Here is a 13,175-nt window from a genome sequence, read left to right as displayed (position 1 = left end):
TAGATAAGTTCTCGAACTTGAGGATTTGGATATTTCAATAAAAGAAGTATTTAAAAACGTCATTTGTTTCTCGAATCTTACCATTTGGGTAAAACGCGCACTTTAGCATATGCCTCCGGTAGATTACCATGTCCGTAGGCTTCATCACGTAAAGCCAGATCATCCGCGGCCATTAGTGAGACGACCAACTCATTGCGATCGGCATTATACCAAACTTGTAACTGTACACGCCCACTTACTTGCTTCTCGCGTGCGATTTGCTCCTAAATGATTGAAGTATAACAACCGAGTGGTGTAAGAGGAAAGGGGTAAAAGACAGATTTTAGTTTTATATAAAAGAATTTGAAAAATTTAAAAGAGTTTTTAATCATTATATATATACTTGATTATAAGACACTTTGGGATTACTTTTTGGCGTATTTACAAAATGATTTCGGTTAAACTATATTCGCATCAGTTAAATAGGGCTGTTAATCTCTATATTTATTATACATACATTATTCCTCGGTATTTATATGGAATATGCTGGTTTTAAAATAACTGCATTATTTGTCACTTTTGTTATTGTTGTGTTGAAGGTTTTATTGTGGATCATACTACGAGTTAAATTGGGTATACATAGTATCTGTAGGCGTATTGATATGGGTAAACGAGTCACTGTGTTCATTTAATTTGTTTGTTGGTGTATGTATGTATATTTTAATAAAATAATAATTAACATAAAACGGCAAATAAGCGATAACAATTTAATTAAGAAAATAAAGAGTTATTACTAACATAAATAAATATAAATTAACTGAAATACTTCATTTATTTAAGTCATACACATTGATCTATAGTTTACTATTTGGAATTGTTGTTATCCCAAAAAAATCGTGCAATTATATAAATAATACATTCTTAAAATAATATGTGGTAATTTGTAAAAGTGGCTTAAATTGACTTAATCCGTGATGGGTATACTGACTTTCATTTAACATTTAGGCAAATTGTGTTTTATTTCATAATAATTCCGGTTCTGAGGACCTTTTTGAATACTACTACGGTTAACTTAGTCAGATTAACTGAGCATGTCTCTTTGAATTTGAGTCGATTTAAGTCACTTTTAATTATTGTCAAGAAAATGATATATGATTCAAGCATACAAACATTCGAATTCACTCAAACATATATGAATATATTTTTTTTAGAAATAACACACAGTATGATATACTTTTACGGTTCTAATAATTTTCCAGTTCTATAATACCTAAATATTGCCAATATTTTTTGTAATTTTTTTTTCTATATCAACGTCTTTTGAAATATGTCGTAAATATTTCAATAAATACGGACTCCACTATTGCGTAAGGTTACCATTACATAATTTTTATTTGGTTTGAAGAAGGCCTTATTATTTTTGAGTTCAATTAGCATTAGGTGTGTCATTTTGATGCACTAATCGTGGACCTTTATATTACTGCTATCACGTTTCATATTTTCGTTCAAACCATTTTGGGTTTTAGATGAAACTATTTATGTCTGTTATGCTTTTAGTAAACATCCATTCAAAGTTTGATGTCTGATGGATTCCAAGTATTCTGTGTCAGAGCTACGATAGGGCGGGGCATTCACAGAGGAAGTGGAAAATTGTTGCCTTATTTGCTTCTAGTTCACAGCCGCGGCAAATATTATTGTATGGCATACCCTGTTTCATCGCATGTTCTCCAAATGGCCAATATCCCCGTTATAATAGCTGGAAGTCTAAAAATACTTTTCCTGGATCTATTTAGTCCTTATCCTAGTACTTGTCTTATCATATTTTGGCCATATTTGTTTAGTTATTTTAAAGCGGTATGGTAACTTTGCCTCGGATTCATCTTGAAAGGCTTCTGACTTTGCCAACTCATCAACTTTTTCATTACCAGTGAGTTCAATAGGCAGGTATGTGTGCAGTTATTGACTATACTGTAATTAGCCGTTGGCTACGAAAGGAGTGCTGTCTGCCTATCTTTGCATATTGTTGTTTTATTTATCCTTTCGTAGTTAGTCAATAGAGGTTCACAGGCCTTATCTATTCCCAGGCATTCCGTTTTGAAAATAGTATCCGTGTTCAGTAGACGGCTTGATAGAGAAAAGATCGTCGGACTAAACCCTTGTGCTTACTCTGCAGTCCATTTTGGACCTGTAGGTCTCCCTCTTAGCCTATTTTTATTATTTTCGTCTAGAGAGTATCCTCACCTGGATGTGACTCTTGAAATCCAACTTTGGGAGAATGCAGGCTGATTTATTAACGTTTACTTTGAATTGGTTCAGAATATTACTATGTCCATAGTTCTTCAGATTCCAACCACCTAACTCCTTATTTTTTTTCTTTGGAACGATGTTAAAATGTTTCAAATATGGAAAATTCTATTGTCGTTTTCACAAAAAAAAATTAGGTTCATTTAACTTTTTAGTAATTGCAGAAAAATTCCCAAACAAAAATAATATAAACTAATTTTAAGACACTAGAAGAAGTATAGAATTACTTGTAAGCAATGTATGCATATTTTCCGCTTTGGCTTTAAATAAAATACTTTTGTAATATTTTAAAATAATTTTATCTATAAAATATTTTGTGCTACATTTCTGTGTAATATCTTGGCTTAAATTCCGCACATTTGCCAACTTAAACCTACTCAAATATTAGAGAATCCAACACATAACCATACACAACAATGGCACTCAGCAGCACCCGGTAATCATAGTTCCGATCCACATGCACACAGCAACAGCAAGCAAACGTCGCAATTCGTGCTCGCCTTCGGCCTTATTTATTTTGGCTTTGAATATAACATATGCAGTTATTTGAAAATAGGATAAGGACTAAGCTTCATGCGCCACTATTATTTGTGTACAGACTCGCATATTGTATGGTGACTTTGTACTGGATCAAGCTAGTTGTTGTCTGCTCAAATGGCCGGCAGCCATATTCAACACAATAACGGGCTTATTTGAATTTAATACTAAGCGCTCATTGAAGTTTATTGTCCTGCTTCGTACGTACTCGCATTTTGTTGTTTTCCTCTTTGGCACTACTTTACTAACGGTTCTGCTGTCAGTTTTCATTCCAGTACTAATCTTACAGAGAAAGCGGGCATTACTACAACTTTTGGGTTATTTCGCCTAAATGTAGGCAATGATTATTGCATTTGATATTTATAATGCCCATCTCTATAATGGGATGCTGATAGTAGCTGGTGGCTTACAACGGCATTAATATATCTGGATATTGTCTATAAACACATGTCTGTATGTAAATATCACTATGGAAGCGTAGTCTGCTTCGGTTAAGTGCTTGTGTGTGCGCCCTTTTGTAGACAATAAATTTTGTCTCGCTATTTTGCGATATTGTGCTGTTGTCATATTGTCGAATTCCACTCGTCTATCAATAATAAATAAATTCGTTCTACGTGTTATTGTGTTGACATACAAGCCATGGACGTGATATTATCGCAATTCTACAGCTGGCTTTTGGTGAAGGTCAAGTGAGCGCTTTAATGGCATGTATGGCAGTTGTTTTCGTCTTCCATTGTGACCATATTAAATGTTGGGGCTTTTGGAGTATTTAGAGAGAGGTTAAGATAATATTTATTGCCTTTGCTGGTTGTTGACCAATTGACAATGCAGAAGCCAAAGTGGGAGTAAGTCATCTTACAGATGTTATTTCGGTCAAAAAGTCTAAATAAATACATATAAATTTTTTATATTTTCTATATTCTAAAATCTATAATCTAGAGTCTAGGATCTGGTATCTATAGTTTAGAATCCATAATATAAAATTTAGAATCTATAGTCTAGAACCTAGAATCTATAATCTAGAATCTAGAGTCTAAGATCTGGTATATATAAGCTAGAATCTATAATCTGAAATCTAGAATATATAATCTAAAATCTAAAATTTATAGTCTAGAACATAGAATCTAATTTAGAGTCTAAGATCTGGTATATATAAGTTAGAATATATAATCTGAAATCTAGAATATATATTCTAAAATTTAAAATCTAGAATCTAGGATCTGGTATCTATAATCTATAATGCGAAATCTAGAATATATAATCTAAAACCTAGAATCTAGAATCCAGAGTCTAGGATCTGGTGTTTATATCTGATCTGGTGTTTTTATCTGAAAGTTAGAATATATAATCTAAAATATAAAATCTAGAATCTATAGTCTAGAACCTAGAATCTATTATCAATAATCTAGAATCTATAGTCTAGAACCTAGAATCTTTAATCTAGAATCTAGAATTAAAATCTAGAGATAGAATTAAAATCTAGAATCTAGAATCTAGAATATAGAATATAGAATCTAGAATTTAGGATCTAAGATCTATAATCTAGAATTAAAATCAAGAATTTAGAATCTAGAATCTACAATTCTAGAATTGATAGTCTAGAATCCAGAATCTAGAAACTAGAATCCAGAATCTAGATTTTATAACCTGTAATCTAGAATCTAGAAACTAAAATCTAATAGCCATTTATATCTCTAATGAAAAGTAGTCATTTGGATGTTATTCCTATGTCTAGTAGACGGTTGCTGGAGTAATCGAAATTCTAAGAAGCTTAAATGTCACGTATACGCCCTGCCAGCAGTGGTGAGTTCATTCGGGAGACAACATTAGTTCAAAGATACTTAAGTACATATGCTTGTAATAGATTGATTGCACGTGCTGATATTCAGCATGTTTCACTTAATATGTACATATATATACAAACTACCATATGCACATGCAGACATATAGAATAAGCTATGAGGCTGGTAGTAAGCACACGCATATAAAATGATTAAATTTGGCATAAACTCAACCATATACTCAAATAAGGTACTCTTCATATGCATTCTTATTCAAAGAAAAACGTATGTAAATAGCTCAGAGCGTTAATATATGCTTGCAACTTTCCACTAGCCGTTTTGGCAACCTGTTGCTTGTTGTTTTCCAAACTGCCATAGAAAGCCTGCCTTGTTTGCCCATTTCAAACTTAGAAATGTTGTTAAATTTTTGCTTATCTAAATGTGTGCCATTACGCTGACTGTTGAGGCGCTTTGGGAGTGGTGTTGCCTGCCGGCGCAAAACTTTCCAAATTAATAGCTTACACGGTTGACACCTGTCAGTGCGTTTGACAGTTTTTTGATACATTCAAAAGGAAATCATTGGCAATAATTGTCCCACACACGCATACTCGTGCAAACAATGCACAATGCCAGACTACCAGACGCTATTCAATTGGAAATAATGTGAGAATGTAATAATACGGCTGCTTGTCAAGCGTAGTGCTAAGTAAGGGAAGATATTTGAGCGCTATGTTCTATGTCGAAAGGGATGACATGTTTGTGTGCTATTTTACTAGAGGCTAAATGCTAGCGAATGAATTTTTCTTTTTGGATAAGTGAAGAAAAATCTGAAGGCTTCATATATATATATATGTATTTTATGCAATAACAATCATTCTTTCGTTTTAAATACAAATTTTAGTCTTTTTAGTTTTATATTATCTAACTTCTTCATATGTTCTAATAAGAAAGCAATTCTATAAATGTTGTACATGGCGTATACGTAACATTTATATTTTATGTGCGATAATTTTTTCAAAATTCAGTAGAAATCTTCTAATTCACTTCTTCCCACACATACACTCACTCAGTTTCACTCATATTTAATAATAAATAATAAATAATAAAACAAACCACAACAGACATATAATTAGAGACACTTAAGAAAGACAACATATGCTACACAAAGAAGACTCGAGAACATTGACTAAGACAGCAGTGATGAACAAAGATATTAATGGAAATGGTGTTTGTACTACAATAATTTACAGGATTACAACCGTGTTAGCAAATTTCTAGTGAATGAAGAGCATGTGAAGGAGATAAATTGAGTGAAAATGTAATTAAATATAGAATACAATTGAGAGTAGAAATAGCATTGATTTACACTTTGTTAGACACTCTAAAACAGTTATACATATATAGCTATACATAGATAGAGATATAAAGTTTAACGTAGTACAATATATATAGCACAGACAGTAAACGAGTATAGATATACATTCTAGTGAAATATTTACAAAATATTTTTCAACAATAAATTCTAAATTTTAAGTGAATTTTTACAGTATTCTACAACATTTCTATGTCTAAATTTTAACTACAAAATTTTTATGTAAATTCTAAGTATTTCGGTGTATATGCTTGAGTATAAAAACTTTGCTGCATTCAAATTTTACAAGTGAGTGTATTCTTCTTCTTCATTTTTCTCAACAAATCATTCGCATTCCATTAAAAGTGGAGGATGTATGTGAGTGTGTGTGTGCTGTTGAGTTGCTTAATAAATGAAATCTAAATTATTAATAATGCCATTTTATTTACATAGCAATCTAGCTGTATTGTCTTACATAGGCGTTTTCTATTTGTTTTACATTCCTTTATGATTTTGTATATATATTACATAGAAGTGTTTGCGGTAATTAGAGAAAGTGATTGTCTATACTAATTAGATTTGCAATATTTTCTACGTTTTGCTTGTTCAGCTAAGTTCATTCGCTTGTTTGTAAAGCTACACTTTGGCATTCACAATTGCACGTACTCGAGACATAAGCATTAGTTTTCATTTTCAAATCTTAAACTTTTTAATATTAAATGCATTCGTTCGCATTAGCAGTGAACATAACTCGTGCCAGCTGGGGATATACTTGATTTTATTATAATTTTTTATTAATTAACAAATGACAATCACAAAATTGAAAGGTAAAAAAATTAAGCAAAATAATTTGAAATAATTTAAGAGAGATTATGAAGTTAAAATAATACAATTTTTATAAAAAAAAATTTAAATAATATAAAAAAAATATAATTATTTGTTACAAGTATTTATTTTAAGTAACATAAATTAGCAGAAATTTATAAGTAAGAATACAAAATAGAAAATCGAAAATCAATGTCGTGTTGCTAACAATGTTTCAAGTTTATTTGTGAATTTCGTTTGCATGTGTGGGATACTCATGAGTTTTTGGTGAAACATTTTATTTACTATGAGAATCTATGTATATAAATTTATATCACTTTTAAAACTTTTTATTAATATAAAAGGCAATAATTTTAGGTTAGTATATAAGAATAATTGCTATAGAATTTACTTAGTTAAATATAAGTAAGCCCTAGGTTACACTACCAAAAATACGGCTAATTACATCGCAACAAACGAAAGCTCTGAAGGTCTCAACTTTCCAAAAAGAAAGAAATGGATTTAAGTCGCACTCGAAATAATATGGATACGAACAATCAGCAACACAACTCAATTATAAAACGTGTTCGAAATTTCAATTCAATAAAGCTTTCGAAATCGAATTGTATTGCCTACAATTTGGATATCGAGAAACTGTCTCTCAGAAATAATTATTTCGATAATTCGAAGTACGGCTCAAATTTCGAAAAGTTTGTAGCAAAAATATTTTTATCTTATCAATGGTATTACTGAAAAATCTTCTTCGAGAAAAAATTAATTAATTTAATATAATAAGATTATAATTGAGAAACCAGTTTTTTCTTTCGCACAGTCGGCTACTTGATTAACGATCAGCTGTTTACATTTTTGGTTTTCATTTTCAGTAGAAGTTGCCAAGTTTCATCAGCTGATTGCATATTTATCAATAACAATAGCCGAGTTTGAAGTACAGGCAACAACAGTGCGATTTGTATTCGATTAAATTTATAAGTAAGATTAAGTAAGTAAGACTTAATCTACTTCAACTCGATTTGTATTCGATTAAAAATGTATGTATTAAAAAAGATACATATTCCTTGTATCATGCATGTTAAATCGAAATAAATCAGCGCTTTAATCGAGCAAAGGCCGGTTAATTGATCAATTAACCCCTATGCGAATAGGCTATAAGTGAAGTAAGTCAGGCATAATTATAAATTTGGAAATATTTCTATCAAACTTTGTGTAGCCAATGATATATCAGATTATTTGACTGATCTCACCTTAGCAGCAGGCTAGTCTCTGAGAGAGTATATTTTTCTCATCTCTCTATCCAAGCTCTTTAAAAGAAAATAGTATTTTGTAGATGTCTTTACTCTGTTGAGCTACTCAGCAAGAGTTTATAAAGTAGTACTTGAAGTAAGTGTAAGGGAACTGGTTTAAATGTAAGCTACGGAAATAGAGATGATTGAGTCTAAGGACTACATGCATATTTAATACCTAATTGCTGCTTTTACAAAAGTAAGCTAATAGCTTGGGATTTAAATTTTACTAATATAACTGTACTAAATAAACTTTACTAATATTAAGGCTACTTTGAGTGAGAGCTGGGAGTGAAAATAGCTACGGAATATTATAATCAGAAATATAACTAACCTTAGTTAATCATATCTTTTCAATAATTTATAATATTAAATTTGATAACAATAGAAGCTTGTACTTTTTATAAATTATATTATATTTTGTATAAATAATTATTATAAGTTACGGAAGCTTATATAATCGATGTAATGTATATACAGTATGAGTATTTAAATAAATATTTTTAATATGTTTTAATGAAGTGAAAGAGTTTATCATAAATTGAAATAAACAAACGGAGCAGAAGGAACATGAGGTGTTACAAGATGAACACGAGAACATGAAGAGTTGATTTAAAAGAATGGCCGTTAAGACAGTTATAGATTAAGATAGACATATAGTTCTGAAGTAACTGAAAACAGTTAAAGAAAATAATAATAATAAAGCATATATTCAAACATAAATAGCAAGTAAAAATTGAAAATATATATAACCGATATTCGAGTAATTCTTTTTAGTACTTCATAAATATATATATTTTACAGGGGTTTTAGTTTTAAATTGCAGCTATATACAATTGTAGCGAAATATAAATATTTTATTTATTTTTAGTTTATTCCATTATACGTTTATTACTACAACTATTTAAATGCGTACTGAGGTTGCGGGGTATATATGTTTAATATGCAGTTTTTAGATACTATACAAATCCATTTACCGTTTAGTATTTCGGCTCGCGAAAGGTAGTTGTCTTTGCTGCATGCTGGTATGCATCATTGCTTTGTGAGGCTGCTATGTTTGACAGTTGTTTGTGGTTGCTAGCTGAGCGCGCGTGAGAAAAATGTAATATTCAAGCACAATTCCATTGCAAATAAGTGAAGACAGTTATAGCCTTTTCACACAGTCTAATTAATCAATTAAATTTTTGATTGAGAAACCAGTTTTTGCCCTTCACACTGCCGGCTACTCGATAATCGATCAGCTTTTACACATTTTTGTTTTTGCTTTTCATAAGAAGTTGGTAAGTTTCATATATATTAACAACAACTCGCAGACAAAGAACGCATATATAATTACAAATACGGTATTGGTCGCAGAGTTGCATTTCATTTCCATGTCGATTAATATTCAATTAAAAATTAATTTAGATTTTTATTTTGTGTGGTAAGTCGATCTTAATCAGCGTTTTAATCGAGCAGCGGCTTGTTGATTGATCAGCTAGATCCTGTGTGAAAAGACTATTACAACATTCTTTTTTGTAGTTTAATAGAGACTTTATTGTTGGATTTTCAATGCATGTAACACACGTTGAGTTTAAGTTTTTGTGTACACATTCTTTTGTTTTTTCTTTATAATTTTTCAAGTAAAATTCCATGCTTAATAGAATAGCAAATTAATAAAGTTCATTCACAATGTTTACACAATACTCAGTTTGATTTGATGTAGATATAAATATAAATTCAGACATATATATACAAATATCTAGAATATATATATATGCATGTATATATGTATGTAAATAATTTAGGACAGCTTTTTGATATAGTACATATATATTATATAAATGTGTATATAACATAATTTGCATTTTTCTTACTTTTCGCTCTTTAAAAGTTCTGCTCAAAAGTTAATTGAGCTTAATTAAGTTTTCGCTTTCCACTATAGTACTCAATTATGCCATTAAGTGGTGGAGCATTGTAGTAACTGAGACAAACAATTTTCTGCATAGAGTTTTTCAACACATTTTATGATATTTTTTTGTGTAGATTGGTTGTCTCAAATTATCTTTATTTAGTTAATTTAATTAATATTTTTATTAATTTATTATTTTTTCTGTATACATATACATATTTCATAAATTTAATAAACAACTTGCCTTGTGTATACTGAATATGTATGTTTGTTGAATAACCGTTACGCGTGATTTGTTTGTATGCAGTTAACTGCGCTTTAGACAATATGTTAATACTCCACACAGTTGCTTGTTTATATGTATGTGTACAAGTATATATATTATAGTTTTTCGTTAGCTAATTTATTATTATTTTTTTTTTAATTCTTAAACAACATTAAAGCATTAACTTAAACTCGTTAGAGCAGCTTATTTCCTATATAAGTACGTATGTATGCGTCTAGAAGTGCAGGTGCCCGTGTGTGTATGTCTTTGTTGAGTGACTTAATAGCTACTCTTCAATTATTATTTATATTTATATATGTATATTTATATTTATATTTATACATGTATGTAAAATAATTTGAAATTAGAGCAAGTAAAAATTGAAAATAAATTTTTGAAATTTTTTTACTTTAATTATGTATTTAATAATAGTTTTTATCACCCAACTGACAGGAGTTATGCGCGGTGGGTTGAATAAGTGGGCGCATTTGGCGTTCAGTGTGCATGAAAGTCGCCCACACGGGAATTAACAATTAATTATTAACTAGCGAGTAATTTACACTCAATTAAAATATATCTCTTAGTATTTTACTCTTTCATTTACAAACACTTTTGCATAGACCAACAACATTTTTCATAATTTTTATTTTATGCTTGAACATTTATGCCATTTAACAATTTTGCTTTGCTTTAAAAAATAATTTAGAAATTCTCAACCTTTTTCTCAATAATTTTCCATTAGCGCTCTTACTTATATATTTATAACTGAACTTAGTCGCATTTCCAACACATTACATTGAAATAATGCGTGTTCAGCTTTAAAGCATCTATTTAATTTGAGAGTTGCCACATCAATTACATAAATATTATGTTTGAAATATCATTTTTAATTTTTTTTTTAATGTTATACTACTAGTTTAATTAAATTGTTTATTGTTCTTTTTCGAAGACAGCGAAATCATGCATTACGTATGCAATAAGACAGCTTAAGCTGGTCACAGTGGTACAAAATATTACAGTTTTGGGGTATTCACAGAGTTCAAGAGTCCTAGTGTTTTTGAAATTGCAGGTTTTGTATATTTCCAAAAAAGTACTCAAAACCCACATTCAATAGCTTTATACTATTGTGTAACTTCTTTTCCAATTCAGCCTATTTCTAAACTGCGTGAACACCCCTAATATTTTGTAGCTGCGGTGATAATACTCGTAAAACATTAAGTGTACAACAATTAACGATAAAATGTGTATATTTATGCCGAGAACTAGTTTACATAGATGATTTAACTTTCAATATTCAATACTTCAAGAGAGTTTAGATTTTATGACGTCATAATAGCTAAAATTTTAAGAAACTCTAAAACCTAACATGTTTAATGAACAGCAATGTAAATTAAAGTTGGAATTGCCTCTAATTGCGATGGTTTAGATATCTTTGATATTAATAAAGAATTGCCTACAATTGCAGTTCTTAAATTGGTGCGCCAAGTGTTGCATTGTGTTGGCGTTCGAGTATAGAGAGTACTGTTCTGCTATATTTCTAGATGTGGCTCAGGCGTTCGATAAAGTGTGGCATGATGGGCTTTTATATAAGATTAAAAAAAGCATAAAACCTTGGAGTCTTATTTAAAAAATAGAAAGTTTACTGTCAAAGTAGGAGACTTCATATCTGAGGAACGACCAATAAGAGCTGGTGTACCACAGGGCAGTGTTTTAGGGCCAACTCTATACATAATATATACAGCAGACCTTCCAACAGCAAGTAATGTTTTGACATCAACTTTTGCGGATGACACAGCTTTTGTGAGTCGAAACAAATGTCCAATTATAGCATCAAGAGTATTAGAAGAGTATTTGATTCTTGTCGAAGAATGGCTAGCCAACTGGCGTATAAATGTAAATGAACAAAAGTGCAAGCATGTTACATTTTCTCTAAGACCAAAAACGTGCCCGGCAGTTAAAATGAACAATATTTTAGTACCCCAAGCGACTGAAGTAACATATCTTGATATTCACTTGGATGGAAGGCTCACGTGGAGAAAACACATATCGAGCAAAATAACCTGCATGAAGATAAGAGCTGCCAACTTAAATTGGCTTCTAAACAAAAATTCAAAACTTAGCCTAGACAACATCCATTTGGATGTATGGCATTCAACTGTGGGGTACGACCTGTTCTACCAATATCAATATAATTCAGAGATTCCAATCAAAAATGCTTAGAACAATCACCTGCTCACCATGGTACATGCGTAATGAAAATATCCATAATGATCTTGGTATTCACATGGTAAAGAAAGAAGTAGAGAACAGCAGAAACAAATATTTATCCAAATTCCGAGATCACCCAAACCCATTGGCTAATGCTTTAGTACATTCTTGTAATCAATCACGTCTAAAAAGAAGAGATATGCCAGCACACTGAAGAGCAACGTTTCACCAAAACAACTCAATCACTTGGTTGAGCTTGTTTAGTTTTAATTAGAATTAAGATTTTATAACTTATTGTTAGGCTTCAAAGAGCAGATTCAATAAATAAACAAACATTGAAAAAAGTGTCAAATTTTTGACATGTTCTAATTCTCTCGAATTTCGAAATGGTGAAGCTAACAGTATATTATAAATATATCTTTCCATAAAAATATGAGAATTGCAACAAATATATGTATAATCATTTCCATTTCTATACTCTTATTTTTATCATTTGTGTCTGCAACCAACTTCAAGCTCTAACTCGCTGTCAAAATCGACATCGATGCCGGTTTTGACGTATAAAGCATAGATAAAAATGATCTTGGCTCTCTCTGTTTAAGCTCACTGCTCTCTGTTTTTCACAGGCTTAAAATTTAAAGCTCGGTTGAATAAAAAACAGATCAAATCTAATAATAACACTACAAAATAATACAAATTCTAATTAGTCTAGTCTCAATAACTAAAATAGGACTTAAAGAAATTTCTCTCATTT

General features: G+C 30.6%; 1 protein-coding gene across 2 annotated transcripts in view; it reads right to left on the bottom strand.

The window, feature by feature from the left end:
- The window catches only part of LOC105221113 (regulating synaptic membrane exocytosis protein 2), a 124,839-nt gene that overhangs the window by 20,658 nt on the left and 91,006 nt on the right, over positions 1–13,175 (bottom strand). For both annotated transcript variants that reach the window (XM_029046175.2, XM_029046176.2), the window contains exon 11: positions 82–263. In XM_029046175.2, coding sequence (XP_028902008.2) covers positions 82–263 — 182 coding nt within the window. The remainder of the gene's footprint in view (positions 1–81; positions 264–13,175) is intronic.

This window comes from Zeugodacus cucurbitae, chromosome 4 (genome assembly GCF_028554725.1).
Source record: "Zeugodacus cucurbitae isolate PBARC_wt_2022May chromosome 4, idZeuCucr1.2, whole genome shotgun sequence".
NCBI lineage: Eukaryota > Metazoa > Arthropoda > Insecta > Diptera > Tephritidae > Zeugodacus > Zeugodacus cucurbitae.
The sequence above is the reverse complement of the archived record's forward strand: the minus strand, read 5'-3'. Positions and strand labels throughout refer to the sequence as shown.